At 39.9% G+C, this 17,778-nt stretch overlaps 1 protein-coding gene across 5 annotated transcripts in view; it reads right to left on the reverse strand.

Annotated features, from left to right (window-relative positions):
• The window catches only part of PAPSS1 (3'-phosphoadenosine 5'-phosphosulfate synthase 1), a 125,470-nt gene that overhangs the window by 89,884 nt on the left and 17,808 nt on the right, over window positions 1-17,778 (reverse strand). For 3 of the 5 annotated variants that reach the window (XM_086406969.1, XM_086406967.1, XM_086406968.1), the window contains exons 2-3: window positions 16,875-16,989; window positions 1,861-2,096 (exon numbers count right to left, since the gene is read on the reverse strand). In XM_086406969.1, the coding sequence (XP_086263095.1) occupies window positions 1,861-2,096; window positions 16,875-16,986 (348 nt within the window). In that variant the 5' untranslated portion in view covers window positions 16,987-16,989. Of the gene's footprint in view, window positions 1-39; window positions 132-1,860; window positions 2,097-16,874; window positions 16,990-17,778 lie in introns of all 5 variants that reach the window. The other 2 variants (XM_086406970.1, XM_086406971.1) reach the window with 1 other exon arrangement.

The raw sequence follows: 17,778 nt of genomic DNA on the forward strand, positions 1-17,778 counted from the left end.
GAATTGTGCTATTACTTATTACACTTACTGCATACTTACTATACATCATCCCTGTGCTGACAGCAGTGAATGCATGAATTACCCAATCCTCAGAGCAACTCTAGCCTGGAAAATTCCATGGGCAGAGGAGCCTGGTGGGGCCACAAAGAGACACAACTGAGTGACTGAGTGCACGCGCACACACATGCACAAGCGTATACACACACACACACATATACACATCAATCCTACAAGGTAGGCATTACCCGAGCTTGGAAGGTTAAGTAAATTGGCCAAGGACCTAACAGTAACTGGGAGAGCCGAGATTTCAGTCTCTTGTTTCTGGCTTCTAAGCTGCTATCTTTAACCACTAAGCTATCTTGCCTGATTTTACATACCTGGGCTCCCTAAGAGGCTATGCTATCACTTAACAAATCTCTACTGTGTTCTAAATATCTACTGTGTTCCTCCATCTGGGCTTAGCATCAAGATAATAAAAACAAATCAGACAGAACCTCAGCATCAAGGAGCCAGGGGACTTTAGAGGCAGCAAAGCACAGTGGGCAAGAGCATGGATCCCAGTGACGCTGTCTGGGAGCAAATCCTTGTTCCTCCATGCAGTGTGTGAGCCTGGGTGATTTACATCTCTGTTTCCTCACCTCCACCCTCCTTATTGAGTGATGAGAACTAAGTGAGCTAGTTCACATGAAAGCACTTTAAAACTGTTATCAGTACACAGTAAGTGTCTAGTAAATGCTGGCTGCTATTATCATCATCATCACTGTTATTACTGCTGCTGCTGCTATTAGCATCATCAACCAAAAAACTGGTATTTATAATAAAACAATGTGACTGCCCTGGTGGTACAGTGGATAAGAATCCATCTGCCAATGTAGGGGACACGGGTTTGATCCCTGGTCTGTAAAGAATCCACGTGGCATGAAGCAACTAAGCCCGTACGTCACAGCTACTAAGACTACACTCCAGGGCCCACGAGCCGAACTAGTGAAACCCACGCACCCTCAAACCCGTACGCCACGACTACTGAGCCCACGTGCTGCAACCACTGAAGCCCATCATCCACCTAGAGCCCGTGCTCCAAAACAGAAGCCACCACCACGAGAAACCTGCATACCACAACGAAGAGGAGTCCCTGCCCACCGCAACCAGAGAAAGCCCGCACAAAGCAACGAACAGCCAGCACAGCCAAAAATTAATTAATTTTTTTTAATGTGTTAGGTACAATACCAAGGGCAACCAAGACAGATACCCTGCAAAGTCTGAGAGGAGGAGATACCCAACCTGAGACTCAGATTGACCAACTGATGCTGAGGTGAGGCAAGGAAAAAGAAGGTGAACGCCTTCTAAGGCAGAGAGAAACGAAATTCTCATGAGGAAAAACAACATGATTTTTCTCAAAGAAATACAAAGATGTGAATTAGTGCTGCTATGGTCTCTGTGAAAAAAATGTGATGAAAGATGAGCCTCAGGAATTGTGAGCAAAAAAAGTCCCAACTGGACACATGCTAAGAAATCTAACATTTTCCCTGGTGTTTAATGCATATTGAGTCTTTACTACAGGTTTTGTGAACTGAAAAGTCAAACTTGAAATAATTTGGCCATTGACTTGGTCAACAACTTTGGTTATACTTGGTCAACAACTTTAGTTATACTTGGTAGGGGCCAGGGGATGAGTGGGTCACAGCAAGCTTTTCAAAAATGAATTTACTTAGAAAGCTGCAGCACAGAAATGCTGTAGGTTAATTGTTTTAATTTGGATTTAGCCTCAAAGTACATGTCAATGTTTATACTACTTGCTTTTTCTGACACCATATTCTCAATATATGTAATTAGAACCACAATGGTGCAAAAGCCACATACCTGAGTATAAGGTGATATAAAACTTGTGATGCATACTAAGCCAGCATCTGCAAACAGCTTAGCTACTTCTGCGATGCGTCGAACGTTCTCTTCCCTGTCTTCAGGACTAAAGCCAAGATTTTTATTGAGACCTTGACGAATGTTGTCACCATCCAAAGTGTAGCATGGAATACCATGGCAAACCAAGTATTCCTCCAAAGCCATGCTTACTGTGGTCTTTCCTGCTCCAGATAAGCCTAAAAGTGAACAGTCCACAGATTTCAGATAGAAAATTGAGGATAATTACTTAATAATAAATAATTTTAATCACAGGCTTAATTATATTCATTATTCAAAGCAATCTCTTAGTAACATTCTTATCCAATATTTCTCTGTAAGATTTTACTATGTCTTAGCTAGAAAAACATCTATAATTTAAATATAATAAGCATTTATGTTTTAGTAATTCCTATCTAAATGCAAAGGCATCCCAGAAATCACTGAGCTACAAAGGCTTAACCAATCTGAATATTATATTTGGTTGATACAGATATTCACCAAGTCCTCTCGTTACCACTATTCTAAAGCTGCATGCCAATTCTAAAACAAAGTGATATGCCCAAATTACTTCTGGTGAGGGTAGAAAAAGAAAAGACCTAAGTCAGTGAAATAAATATTAGAAAGTGACCTCTAGATCCCAGAATCAACACTTCCCAAAGGCTATCACGATAAAAGTAACTGAGAATCTAATCCATAACATAATTAATCTAGAAAGAAAAGAATATTCTCATTTCACCTTCCTCTACTAATGATGTTTAGTCACTAAATGATGAGAAGTGAAGGAAAAGGAAAGAGTCTATTTATGCACTAATATGTGCCATCTTAGGGAGTATGTTATTACAGAATTCACAACTAAGACAGTTATGAGACAAGAGATACTGAAACCTCATGTACTGAAACTCTTGACGTGTCAGTATAGAAGGCAAAAAAAGATGATATGTTAAAAGGATCAATATAGCATTAGATGCTTTCTACATTAAAAATGTATATTAACAAGCATAGCAAGTAGTATATTTTGCAACATTGGCCTAAAAGCTTTTTTACAACAGGACATTGCCACTGTCCCATTCACAGGCAGAGTCTATTGTATTTTCCAGCCTTTGAATCTGGGCTGGACTTAGGACTCACCTATAACCAAAAGAATACAGTGAAAATGATGATGCGTGACTTTCAAGACCGGGTCAGAAAAAGCTATTCAGCTTCTCTTTGGATATTTAATTTGAGAGAAGCCAGCTGTTAAACAGGGCTTCCCTGGTGGCTCAGCTATAAAGAATCCACCTGCCAATGCAGGAGGCTCCAGTTTGACCCCTCAGTCAAGAAGATCCCCTGGAGAAAGAAATGGCAACCCCCTCCAGTATTCTTGCCTGGAGAATCCCCTGGACAGAGGAGCAGGGCAGGCTACAGGCCACAGGGTCAGAAAGAGTCAGACTCGACTTAGCAACTACACAACAGCTGTTAAATACTCTGAGACCACACGCTGGAGAAATGAGAAGTAGGTGTTCTAGTTGAGAACCCCAGCCAGCTAAGATCCCCGCTGATAAGCAGGACCTACCGTGAAGCTCCTACTGACACCCGACCAACTTTACATGACTGGAGCCCAAGCCAGCGCGACTGCAACCAAGCAAGACCCAGAGGGCAACTGCCCAGCAGAGCCCTCCTGACCTCCTTACCCACAGAATGGTGAGCGAGTTAAAATGGCTCCTCCACACCACTAGGTTTGGAGTAACTTGTTACGTATCAACAATGAGTGAACACAGAGGCTGGGGAGACTGGGTTTTTCTGTCCTTTGCTTACTGTTGTTTTAAACAGGGTCTCTGTGCATGCAATTACTTAAAATGAGGTCACACAGGACCTGGGATGGGCACTAAATCCAGGGACTGGTGTTTTTATAACAAGAGCGCGTGAAGGCGAAAGCAGACTGGAGTGGTGCGCCTACAAGCCAGGGAACGCTAAGGACTGCCAGAAGCACCAGGCGCTAGGAGAGGGGCGTGGAGCAGACTGTCCCTCAGAGCCCACAGGAGGAAGCCACCCTGATTTCAGGCCTCCAGCCGCCTCCTAAACTTCTGTTGTCTGAAGCCACTCAGTTTGCAGCAATTTGTTACAGGGGCCCTGGTAAAATAATATACAAATCAACATAAAAATCCAAAGAAAGCTGATCTGAAACAAAATCTGAGAAAAGGCAGTGTTTCAAGAAAATGGCGTACAAACTTGGACAGGTCTGGTTAAGCTACTGAATTGAAAGAAAAAGAAAGGGGAGGAGGAGCCAAGATGGCAGAGGAGTAGGACGGGGAGAACACTTTCTCCCCCACAAATTCATCAAAAGAGCATTTAAACGTCGAGTAAATTCCACAAAACAACTTCTGAATGCCGGCAGAGGACATCAGGCACCCAGAAAAGCAACCCAACTCTTCGAAAGGAGGTAGGAAAAAATATTAAAAACAAAAAAAAAGAGACAAAAGAGGGAGGGACGGAGTTCCGTCCCGGGAAGGGAGTCTTAAAAAGAGAGAAGTTTCCAAACACCAGGAAACCTTCTCACTGCCGAATCTGTGCCGAGCTTTGGAAGCACAGAGGGCAACATAACAGGGAGAAAAAATAAATAAACAATTAAAACTCGCAGATTGCGAGCCCTACTCCCCCAGCGGAGAAGCAGCGCAGATGCCTGCATCCGCCATTAGCAAGCCGGGGCTGGGCAGGGAGGCGCAGCGTGGGCTGCATCGCTGAGAGTAAGAATCTGGCCTGAATATCCTGAGCGCTATCTGAGCGAAATAATTTGGGCTAGCAAACCAGACTGTGGGATATCTACCACGCGAAAAGCCAGCCCTAACCTAAGACCACCAGGCCCGCGCACGGAACAAAGGACTGAACAGAGATAGCCGGCTGCAGACCTTCCCCCTCCGGTGACAGGCAGCCAGAGCTGGAGGGGGTCAATCGCAGCCCCAGAGAGACATTATCTATAAAACTGTAAGCAGGCTTCTTTGCTAACTAAAACTTCTTGGGGGTCTGGACGGTCAACATCTGCCTGAGAAGGTGCGCCGGTTTTACACCCAGATAACCGAGTGGCGGGGAGGCGATAAGTCGCAGCATTGGCGCTCGCCAAACACCTCATCACCTGAGCTGCTCGGACCTGGGAAGAGCACAAAACGCAGGCCCAACTGAGTCTGCGCCTCTGAGGACTACCCGAGTGCCTGAACCTGAGCGGCTTGGACCTGGGAGGTGCATGCTGCCCAGGGCCAGCCTAGGATTGTTCCCGGCGGAACAACCTAGAGTCCGAGCAGTGTGGACAGGGAGGCTACACACGCCGTGAGCAGGGGCAGACCCAGGGTGGCTGAGGCACTGCGAGCCCACGCCAGTGTTATTTGTTTGCAGCATCCCTCCCTCCCTCCCCACAGCGCGACTGAACAAGTAAGCCTAAAAAAAAAAAAAAAAAAAGTGTCCTCCACCGTGCCCTTTGTGTCAGGGCGGAAACCAGATACTGAAGAGACTAGCTAAACAGAAGAAGATGTAACAGAGGGAAACGCCTTGGAAGCTACAGGCAATAGATCAAAACCCTGTGGTTACTACGGACTACATAGGAAGGGGCCTATAGATCTTGAGAAATATAAATCAGACCAAGGAACTAGCCAAAAATGAACTGAACCCACAACACCCACAAAAAAAAAAAAAAAAAAAGTCCTAGATATATTTTTATTATTTTTACGATCATTCTTTCTTTTTTTAATTAAAAAAAATTTTTTTAAGTCCTCTATTGTTCCTTTAATTTTCACTTTTATAACCTATTACTTTGAAAAAAAAAAAAAGACCCTATTTTTTTCTTCTTCAGCAAACTTCATATATATATATTTTATAATTTTTTGACCTTGTTTTTTTTTATTTGTTTTTGTTTTTTTCTTCTTTTCTTTAACATTGTATTTTTGAAATTCCAAACTCTACTCTAGATTTTTAATTTTCGCTTTTTGGTATATGTTATCAATTTTGTACCTATAGTTTTTTTTTTATATAATTTGACTTTTTTTTTTTTTTTCTTCTCTGTTTCTTTCTCTTCTTCTTTTATATAACATTGTATATCTGAAATTCCAAACTTTACTCTAGATTTTTAATTTATGCTTTTTGGTATTTGATATCAATTTTGTACCTGTATTTTCTTTATAATTTTTGTGACATTGTTCGTATTTGTTTGTTTGTTTTCTGTCTTTATTTTTCTTCTTCTTCTTCTTTTTTTTTTTTTTTTTTAACATTGTATTTTTGAAATTCCAAACTCTACTCTAGATTTTTAATTTTTGCTTTCTGGTATTAGTTATCAATTTTGTACCTGTACTTTCTTTATAATTTTCGCGACCTTGTTTGTTTTTGTTTGTTCGTTTTTTCTCTCTTTCTTTTCCTCCTTTCTTTAACATCGTATTTTTGAAATTCCAAACTCTACTCTAGATTTTTAATTTTTGCTTTCTGGTATTAGTTATCAATTTTGTACCTGTACTTTCTTTATAATTTTCACGACCTTGTTTGTTTTTGTTCGTTTTTTCTCTCTTTCTTTTCCTTCTTCTTTTCTTTAACATCGTATTTTTGAAATTCCAAACTCTACTCTAGATTTTTAATTTTTGCTTTCTGGTATTAGTTATCAATTTTGTACCTTTAAGGACCCAATCTTCAGGACCCATTTTTCACTAGGGACTGAGATTACTGGCTTGACTGCTCTCTCTCCCTTTGGACTCTCCTTTTTCTCCACCAGGTCGCCTGTGTCTCCTCCCTAACCCCTCTCTACTCTACCCAACTCTGTGAATTTCTGTGTGTTCCAGACGGTGGAGAACACTTAGGGAACTGATTACTGGCTGGATCTGTCTCCCTCCTTTTCATTCCCCCCTTTGATCCTTCTGGCAACCTCTGTTACCTTCCTCCTTCTTCTCTTCTCTGTATAACCCCGTGAACATCTCTGAGTGGTCCAGTTGTGGAGTGCACATAAGGAAGTGACTACTGGCTAGCCCACTCTCTCCACTATTGATTCACCTCATCTCATTTGGGTCACCTCTAACTCCCTCCTCCCTCTTCTCTTCTCCAAGTAACCCTGTGAACCTCTCTGAGTGACCCTCACTGTAGAGAAACTTTTCATCTTTAATGTAGATGTTTTATCAATGGTGCTGTATAGAAGGAGAAGTTTTGAAACTACTGTAAAAATAAGACTGATAACTGGAAGCAGGAGACTTAAGTCCAAACCCTGACTCCAGGGAACTCCTGACTCCAAGGAACATTAATTGACAGGAGCTCATCAAATGCCTCCATACCGACACTGAAACCAAGCACCACACAAGGGCCAATAAGTTCCAGGGCAAGATATACCAAGCAAATTCTCCAGCAACAAAGGAACACAGCCCTGAGCTTCAAGATACAGGCTGCCCAAAGTCACCCCAAAACTATAGACATCTCATAACTCATTACTGGACATTTCATTGCACTCCAGAGAGAAGAAATACAGCTCCACCCACCAGAACACCGACACAAGCTTCCCTAACCAGGAAACCTTGACAAGCCACCTGTACAAACCCACACACAGTGAGGAAACACCACAATAAAGAGAACTCCACGAACTGCCAGAACACAGAAAGGACACCCCAAACTCAGCAATTTAAACAAGATGAAGAGACAGAGGAATACTCAGCAGATAAAGGAACAGGATAAATGCCCACCAAACCAAACAAAAGAGGAAGAGATAGGGAATCTACCTGATAAAGAATTTCGAATAATGATAGTGAAATTGATCCAAAATCTTGAAACTAAAATGGAATCACAGATAAATAGCCTGGAGACAAGGATTGAGAAGATGCAAGAAAGGTTTAACAAGGACCTAGAAGAAATAAAAAAGAGTCAATATATAATGAATAATGCAATAAGTGAAATTAAAAACACTCTGGAGGCAACAAATAGTAGAATAACAGAGGCAGAAGACAGGATTAGTGAATTAGAAGATAGAATGGTAGAAATAAATGAATCAGAGAGGATAAAAGAAAAACGAATTAAAAGAAATGAGGACAATCTCAGAGACCCCCAGGACAATATTAAACGCTACAACATTCGAATCATAGGGGTTCCAGAAGAAGAAGACAAAAAGAAAGACCATGAGAAAATACTTGAGGAGATAATAGTGGAAAACTTCCCTAAAATGGGGAAGGAAATAATCACCCAAGTACAAGAAACCCAGAGAGTCCCAAACAGGATAAACCCAAGGAGAAACACCCCAAGACACATATTAATCAAATTAACAAAGATCAAACACAAAGAACAAATATTAAAAGCAGCAAGGGAAAAACAACAAATAACACACAAGGGAATTCCCATAAGGATAACAGCTGATCTTTCAATAGAAACTCTTCAAGCCAGGAGGGAATGGCAAGACATACTTAAAATGATGAAAGAAAATAACCTACAGCCCAGATTATTGTACCCAGCAAGGATCTCATTCAAGTATGAATGAGAAATCAAAAGCTTTTCAGACAAGCAAAAGCTGAGAGAATTCTGCACCACCAAACCAGCTCTCCAACAAATACTAAAGGATATTCTCTAGACAGGAAACACAAAAACGGTGTATAAACTCGAACCCAAAACAATAAAGTAAATGGCAACGGGATCATACTTATCAGTAATTACCTTAAACGTAAATGGGTTGAATGCCCCAACCAAAAGACAAAGACTGGCTGAATGGATACAAAAACAAGACCACTACATATGTTGTCTACAAGAGACCCACCTCAAAACAGGGGACACATACAGACTGAAAGTGAAGGGCTGGAAAAAGATTTTCCATGCAAATAGGGACCAAAAGAAAGCAGGAGTAGCAATACTCATATCAGATAAAATAGACTTTAAAACAAAGGCTGTGAAAAGAGACAAAGAAGGTCACTACATAATGATCAAAGGATCAATCCAAGAAGAAGATATAACAATTATAAATATATATGCACCCAACACGGGAGCACCACAGTACGTAAGACAAATGCTAACAAGTATGAAAGGAGAAATTAACAATAACACAATAATAGTGGGAGACTTTAATACCCCACTCACACCTATGGATAGATCAACTAAACAGAAAATTAACAAGGAAACACAAACTTTAAACGATACAATAGACCAGTTAGACCTAATTGATATCTATAGGACATTTCATCCCAAAACAATGAATTTCACCTTTTTCTCAAGCGCACATGGAACCTTCTCCAGGATAGATCACTTCCTGGGCCATAAAGCTAGCCTTGGTAAATTCAAAAAAATAGAAATCATTCCAAGCATTTTTTCTGACCACAATGCAGTAAGATTAGATCTCAATTACAGGAGGAAAACTATTAAAAATTCCAACATATGGAGGCTGAACAACACACTGCTGAATAACCAACAAATCACAGAAGAAATCAAAATTTGCATAGAAACGAATGAAAATGAAAACACAACAACCCAAAACCTGTGGGACACGGTAAAAGCAGTCCTAAGGAGAAAGTTCATAGCAATACAGGCACACCTCAAGAAACAAGAAAAAAGTCAAATAAATAACCTAACTCTACACCTAAAGCAACTAGAAAAGGAAGAAATGAAGAACCCCAGGGTTAGCAGAAGGAAAGAAATCTTAAAAATTAGAGCAGAAATAAATGCAAAAGAAACAAAAGAGACCATAGCAAAAATCAACAAAACCAAAAGCTGGTTCTTTGAAAGGATAAATAAAATTGACAAACCATTAGCCAGACTCATCAAGAAACAAAGGGAGAAAAATCAAATCAACAAAATTAGAAACGAAAATGGAGAGATCACAACAGACAACACAGAAATACAAAGGATCATAAGAGACTACTATCAACAATTATATGCCAATAAAATGGACAACGTGGAAGAAATGGACAAATTCTTAGAAAAGTACAACTTTCCAAAACTGGACCAGGAAGAAATAGAAAATCTTAACAGACCCATCACAAGCATGGAAATTGAAACTGTAATCAAAAATCTTCCAGCAAACAAAAGCCCAGGTCCAGACGGCTTCACAGCTGAATTCTACCAAAAATTTAGAGAAGAGCTAACACCTATCCTGCTCAAACTCTTCCAGAAAATTGCAGAGGAAGGTAAACTTCCAAACTCATTCTATGAGGCCACCATCACCCTAATACCAAAACCTGACAAAGATGCCACAAAAAAAGAAAACTACAGGCCAATATCACTGATGAACATAGATGTAAAAATCCTTAACAAAATTCTAGCAATCAGAATCCAACAACACATTAAAAAGATCATACACCATGATCAAGTGGGCTTTATCCCAGGGATGCAAGGATTCTTCAATATCTGCAAATCAATCAATGTAATACACCACATTCACAAATTGAAAAATAAAAACCATATGATTATATCAATAGATGCAGAGAAAGCCTTTGACAAAATTCAACATCCATTTATGATAAAAAACTCTCCAGAAAGCAGGAATAGAAGGAACATACCTCAACATAATAAAAGCTATCTATGACAAACCCACAGCAAACATTATCCTCAGTGGTGAAAAATTGAAAGCATTTCCTCTAAAGTCAGGAACAAGACAAGGGTGCCCACTTTCACCATTACTATTCAACATAGTTTTGGAAGTTTTGGCCACAGCAATCAGAGCAGAAAAAGAAATAAAAGGAATCCAAATTGGAAAAGAAGAAGTAAAACTCTCACTATTTGCAGATGACATGATCCTCTACATAGAAAACCCTAAAGACTCCACCAGAAAATTACTAGAACTAATCAATGACTATAGTAAAGTTGCAGGATATAAAATCAACACACAGAATCCCTTGCATTCCTATACACTAATAATGAGAAAACTGAAAGAGAAATTAAGGAAACAATTCCATTCACCATTGCAACAGAAAGAATAAAATACTTAGGAATTTATCTACCTAAAGAAACTAAAGACCTATATATAGAAAACTATAAAACACTGGTGAAAGAAATCAAAGAGGACACTAATAGATGGAGAAATATACCATGTTCATGGACTGGAAGAATCAGTATAGTGAAAATGAGTATACTACCCAAAGCAATTTATAGATTCAACGCAATCCCTATCAAGCTACCAACAGTATTCTTCACAGAGCTAGATCAAATAATTTCACAATTTGTATGGAAATACAAAAAACCTCGAATAGCCAAAGCGATCTTGAGAAAGAAGAATGGAACTGGAGGAATCAACCTACCTGACTTCAGGCTCTACTACAAAGCCACAGTTATCAAGACAGTATGGTACTGGCACAAAGACAGAAATATTGATCAATGGAATAAAATAGAAAGCCCAGAGATAAATCCACGCACATATGGACACCTTATCTTTGACAAAGGAGGCAAGAATATACAATAGATTAAAGACAATCTCTTTAACAAGTGGTGCTGGGAAAACTGGTCAACCACTTGTAAAAGAATGAAACTGGACCACTTTCTAACACCATACACAAAAATAAACTCAAAATGGATTAAAGATCTAAACGTAAGACCAGAAACTATAAAACTCCTAGAGGAGAACATAGGCAAAACACTCTCCGACATACATCACAGCAGGATCCTCTATGACCCACCTCCCAGAATATTGGAAATAAAAGCAAAAATAAACAAATGGGACCTAATTAACCTTAAAAGCTTCTGCACATCAAAGGAAACTATTAGCAAGGTGAAAAGACAGCCTTCAGAATGGGAGAAAATAATAGCAAATGAAGCAACCGACAAACAACTAATCTCAAAAATATACAAGCAACTCCTACAGCTCAACTCCAGAAAAATAAACGACCCAATCAAAAAATGGGCCAAAGAACTAAATAGACATTTCTCCAAAGAAGACATACAGATGGCTAACAAACACATGAAAAGATGCTCAACATCACTCATTATCAGAGAAATGCAAATCAAAACCACTATGAGGTACCATTTCACACCAGTCAGAATGGCTGCAATCCAAAAGTCTACAAATAATAAATGCTGGAGAGGGTGCGGAGAAAAGGGAACCCTCTTACACTGTTGGTGGGAATGCAAACTAGTACAGCCACTATGGAGAACAGTGTGGAGATTCCTTAAAAAAACTGGAAATAGAACTGCCTTATGATCCAGCAACCCCACTGCTGGGCATACACACTGAGGAAACCAGAAGGGAAAGAGACACGTGTACCCCAATGTTCATCGCAGCACTGTTTATAATAGCCAAGACATGGAAGCAACCTAGATGTCCATCAGCAGATGAATGGATAAGAAAGCTGTGGTACATATACACAATGGAGTATTACTCAGCCATTAAAAAGAATACATTTGAATCAGTTCTAATGAGGTGGATGAAACTGGAGCCTATTATACAGAGTGAAGTAAGCCAGAAGGAAAAACATAAATACAGTATACTAACACATATATATGGAATTTAGAAAGAGGGTAACAATAACCCGGTGTACGAGACAGCAAAAGAGACACTGATGTATAGAACAGTCTTATGGACTCTGTGGGAGAGGGAGAGGGTGGGAAGATTTGGGAGAATGGCAATGAAGCATGTAAAATATCATGTAGGAAACGAGTTGCCAGTCCAGGTTCGATGCACGATGCTGGATGCTTGGGGCTGGTGCACTAGGACGGCCCAGAGGGATGGTATGGGGAGGGAGGAGGGAGGAGGGTTCGGGATGGGGAACACATGTATACCTGTGGTGGATTCATTTTGAATTTGGCAAAACTAATACAAATATGTAAAGTTTAAAAATAAAAATAAATAAATAAATAAAATGAGCCTAAGAGCTTAACAGACACCTCACCAAAGAAGATATACAGATGAAAAATAAACATATGAAGACATTCCACATCATATATTATTAGGGGAAATGCAGAAGTAAACAACAATGATATACTACTACGTACATGTTAGAATGGCTAAAATTTGGAACACAGAGAACACTAAATGCTGGTGAGTTTGTAGAGCAATGGGAACTGTCACAAATTGCTGGTGGGAATGCCAAATGGTAAGCCACTGTGGAAGACAGGTGGTTTCTTACAAAACTACACATACTTTTACCATATAATCCAGCAATCACACTCCTTGGTATTTACCCACATAAAAACTTGCACGTGAATGTTTATAGCAGCTTTATGCATAATTGCCAAAACTCGGAAGCAGCCAAAATGTTCTTTAGTAGGTAACTGGATAAACTGCGGTACATCCAGACAATGGAATTCTTTCCAGTGCTAAAAGAAGTAAGCAACTGAGTCACAGAAAGAACTGGAGCAAAATTAAATACATGTTACTAAGTGAAAGAACCCAATCTGAAAAGGCTATATACTGCATGATTCCAACTCTATATGATATTTTGGAAAAGGCAAAACTATGGAAATAGTAAAAAGATCAGGGGTTGGAGGAAGGGAGGGATGAATAGGCAGAGCACAGAGGATTTTAGGGCAGTAAACCTACTCTGTATGATATTATAATAGTGGATACATCAAACTCATAGAATATGCAACACCAAGAATGAACCCTAATGTAAACTAGGGATGTTGGGTGATAATGGTAACAAATGTACTACTTGGGTACTGGGGAACGTTATGTGTATGTGGGGGCAGGGAGTTTATGGAAAATCTCTGTACATGCCCCTCAATTTTGCTGTCAACCTAAACTGCTCAAAAAATAAAGGTTTAAAGAAAAAAAAAAAAGAAGTCATGAATTCTGTATCCAACAATATTGTCAGAACAAAAAAACCAAAACACACAATTAACAAGCCTGGTCTGGTGAATGTATACAGAATACTGCCCACGTCAGGGGAATGCATTTTCTTTTCAAATAGACAATTATGAAATTGATTACATCCTAGACCTGAAGGTAAGTACCAAAAAAAAAAAAAAAATCTGATAAACAGTATTTATAAACATCATTAGTGGTAAAATAAAGGGAATATACTAGGTTCAAGAAAAGGAGTACTCAATTTTTTAAAGATCAATCCACCCCAAATTGATCTTTAGATACAACATATCCCCAAACCAAATCCCAACAAGATTTTGGGGGAATTGGTCAAACGGATTACAAAATTCATACAATACAAAGAGCCAAAAAAAAAAAAAAAAAGTCAAGATATTTCCAATGAAGAAGGTAAGAAGACTTACTCCACTGAATTTCAGGACTTTATAAACATACAGTAATTAAAACAGTGTGGTAATAAGAGAGGAATAGACAAGTAAAGTATACCAGTGGAATCAATGAGAGTTCCCAGAAACAAACCCACACGTAAGTGGAAACCTGATCTATGATAGCTGGCACAGCAGATCAAAGAGAAAAAGGATACCCTTATCTATATATTCTCTTAGGATAACTGATTATCTACACAGAAAAAAAAGAAAATGGATCCCTCCCTCACACTACATACAAAAACCAACTGCAGAAGATAAAGAGCCTAAAAAACCAGATACATGACTTTGCTGGCAAAGGTCCTCTAGTCAAAGCTATGGTTTTTCCAGTAGTCATGTACGGATGTGAGAGCTGGACCATGAAGAAGGCTGAGCCCCAAAGAACTGATGCTTTCGAACTGTGGTGCTGGAGAAGACTCTGAGGGTCCACTGAACTGCAAGGAGATCCAACCAGTCCATCCTAAAGGAAACCAGTACTGAATATTCATTGGAAGGCCTGATGCTGAAGCTGAAGCTCCAATACTTTGGCCACCTGATGTGAAGAGCTGACTCACTGGAAAAGACCCTGATGCTGGGAAAGATTGAGGGCAGGAGGAGAAGGGGGCAACAGAAGATGAGATGGTTGGATGGCATCACCGACTCAATGGAGATGAGTTTGATCAAACTCCAGGAGATAGTGAAGGACAGGGAAGCCTGGTGTGCTGTAGTTCATGGGGTCGCAGTCAGACATGAACAACAAAGAGCCTACATGAGAAAAGCAAAACTTCTGAAAGAAAGTATAGGAAAAGTAATAATTCTTCATGAATGCAAAAAAAAAAAAAAAGCTCGTAAGGAGCAGAAAAAAGTCAGATTAGTCACAACATTTAATAGAAGAAAATGGAGTAATGTTTTAAGAATTCTAAGACAAAGAAAGTAGGAACCAAATACATATTTTACCCAACCAAGTTGTCATAAAAGATGGGTAAGACATTCTCAAACATAAAAACTCAGGCAATTTAGAATCTAACAGAAAGCCATCTTACAAAAATCACTTCAAAAATATATACCATAGAAACGTGACTCAAAGAAAGAGCTCATGAGCAGACATGCCATAATAAAAGAACTGATGATTAGGTGGTTAAGGGTGAACCAATTTACTTACAGAACTCAAATACAAACAATTATGTATATTTAAGATTTGGAACAGAATATGTTACAAGCATGCTCAGTCGAGTCTGACTCTTTGTGACCCCACGGACTGTAGCCCTCCGGGCGCCTCAGTCCATGGGATTCTCCAGACAAGAATACTGGAGTGGGTAGCCATTTCCTTCTCCAGGCGACCTTCCCAACCCAGGGTCAAACCCACATCTCTTGAATCTCCTGCACTGATAGCCAGATTCTTTACCACTGCACCACCTAGAAAGCCCATTACAAGTCTAGACAATGTAAACATAACAATTTAACATCAATCTCAACTTAAGAATGAGGAGATGGGAAGAATGCAAAAGTGCCACATACAGAAACATATCACCTATTTACAACTGAAACTTTTAATTTATAAAAACAAAACATGAGAATGCTGCTTTTTGGCAATCAGCAAAAATTTTAAGGATGAGTAATATCTATGTTGACAAGACACTGGAAAACAGACCCTTATCTACATTAGGAAAATGCTGCTGCTAAGTCGCTTCAGTCGTGTCCGACTCTGTGCGACCCCACAGACGGCAGCCCACCAGGCTCCCCCGTCCCTGGGATTCTCCAGGCAAGAACACTGGAGTGGGTTGCCATTTCCTTCTCCAGTGCATGAAAGTGAAAAGTGAAAGTGAAGTCAGTAAGTCTAAATTTTAGTGGGTTGTGTGGCTGTTAGAGTAAGTGATGCCATCTTGGGCCAGTACAGTTCCTCCTGTCCTTCCACTGACCCTACTCAGGACTAAATTTCACTTCTCTGTCATCAAGAATTTGCAGTTAATAGATACTGTTCAAAGATCATTAGGTCCAGGATGCCTCTATGCTCTGTTAATTCCCAACAATGGTGAAGACCTTAGCTAACATACTCCTGGTACCCGGAAGACTAGTTATCCATTCATAAATATTGACTTAAGAATGCACTTCCTATGTCCAAGCACGTACTCCCATGCCCTAGGTTAACTATTAAATTGTCCCAGGGGGTCCCTCGGCAGTGCAGGGTGCAGCTGAGAAAGCTTCCAGATCACTGCCAGATCCCACCCAGTGAGTAGGTTACCCTACAATAAACTGATCCATTGATTAATGGAACTGCCTGCCTTGTTATTCAGTCTCAAGATACCTTCTCAATTCAGTAAGCACTCTTCATTCCCTCTGTCCTCCAACATGGGTAAACTGGGAAGATGCACCAAAATTTTAAATCAAACTCCTAGAAGTGAAAAGATCCATCATTTTTAAAACTACCTCCAAAACCTGGATCAATTTACCCTCTCCAAGACAGACTCTAGAAAAATCAACACAAGACTCAATCAGAGGCCAAAGCAGAAGAAGAGTGAGAGAAAATGTGAAATTCTTCATCGCTCATTCTTTCTCCTCATATGGTCTACATTATTAGCATCTTGAAGGCAGAATCCAGTTCTTATTTGCATGCAGAAGTTAACAGAATGTAAAGTAATTCTAAGATGCATTCTGATTTTTCCCGTTTAACAGCAATTTTACAAAGAACAAGAGGAATTAGCAAAAGAAAATACGTTATTGCTGAGTAGCTATATTATGATGCTCCAGATACAACAGGACTCAAAAATTTAAATATGCTTATTCCCAGGTCAAGGCTGTCTATAATAAACACTGTTTTTGAAAAACTGGTTGAACTCTCTGGACCATACCTGTTAGCCAAACTGTACAACCACGAAAGCCGCCTCTGGTCCCCACCACTTGTCCTCTCTTGTTTCTGCTGACATGGTGGGCTTGATAGGTGACATTAGTTGCTCTCTGCATCCCCTGGAAAAAAGGGGGGAAAAAAGAAAGAATTTTGGTCTACTTGAGTTCCTTAAAAGGTAAACATATATTCCTTGCAAACATACAGTAACTGCCCTATGTAACATGACAAAGCAAGGAAAAAAGATGAATACTAACAGCTTTTCCTTTCTTTAGAGTACCTGGCACGGTGTCCAGTTCTTTACATACACCAATTGATTCAGTCTGCTGCTGCTGCTAAGCTGCTTCAGTCGTGTCTGACTCTGTGCGACCCCATAGACGGCAGCCCACCAGGCTCTCCCGTCCCTGGATTCTCCAGGCAAGAACACTGGAGTGGGTTGCCATTTCCTCCTCCAATGCATGAAAGTGAAAAGTGAAAGTGAAGTTGCTCAGTCGTTTCCAACTCTTAGCGACCCCATGGTCTGCAGCCTACCACACTCCTCCGTCCATGGGATTTTCCAGGCAAGAGTACTAGAGTGGGGTGCCATTGCCTTCTCTGATTTAGTCTGCACAGCTCCCCAAAGATGCAGAAAGTCCTACTACTATGGTTTTCCAGATTAAGGTGTTAAACCTGAGAAAAGTTAAATAACCTGCCCCAGTTCCCATAAATTCTGAATGGTGGACTCCAGAGCCCTGTCTTCTCACTCATTCATTCATTTATTCATTCATTCAACCAGTGATTCCTGAGGCCATACTTGTACACCAAGTGAACAAAACAGGTTCCCTACCTTCATTGAGCTAATATTCCACTGGGAGACAGACCAATAAAACTTAATTATTAAATCAGAGAGTGACAAGTGCTCTCTGAAAACA

The sequence above is a fragment of the Bos grunniens genome, chromosome 6 (genome assembly GCF_055505025.1).
Source record: "Bos grunniens cultivar Pamir isolate PY7600 chromosome 6, Bosgru_T2T1.0, whole genome shotgun sequence".
Classification (NCBI taxonomy): domain Eukaryota; kingdom Metazoa; phylum Chordata; class Mammalia; order Artiodactyla; family Bovidae; genus Bos; species Bos grunniens.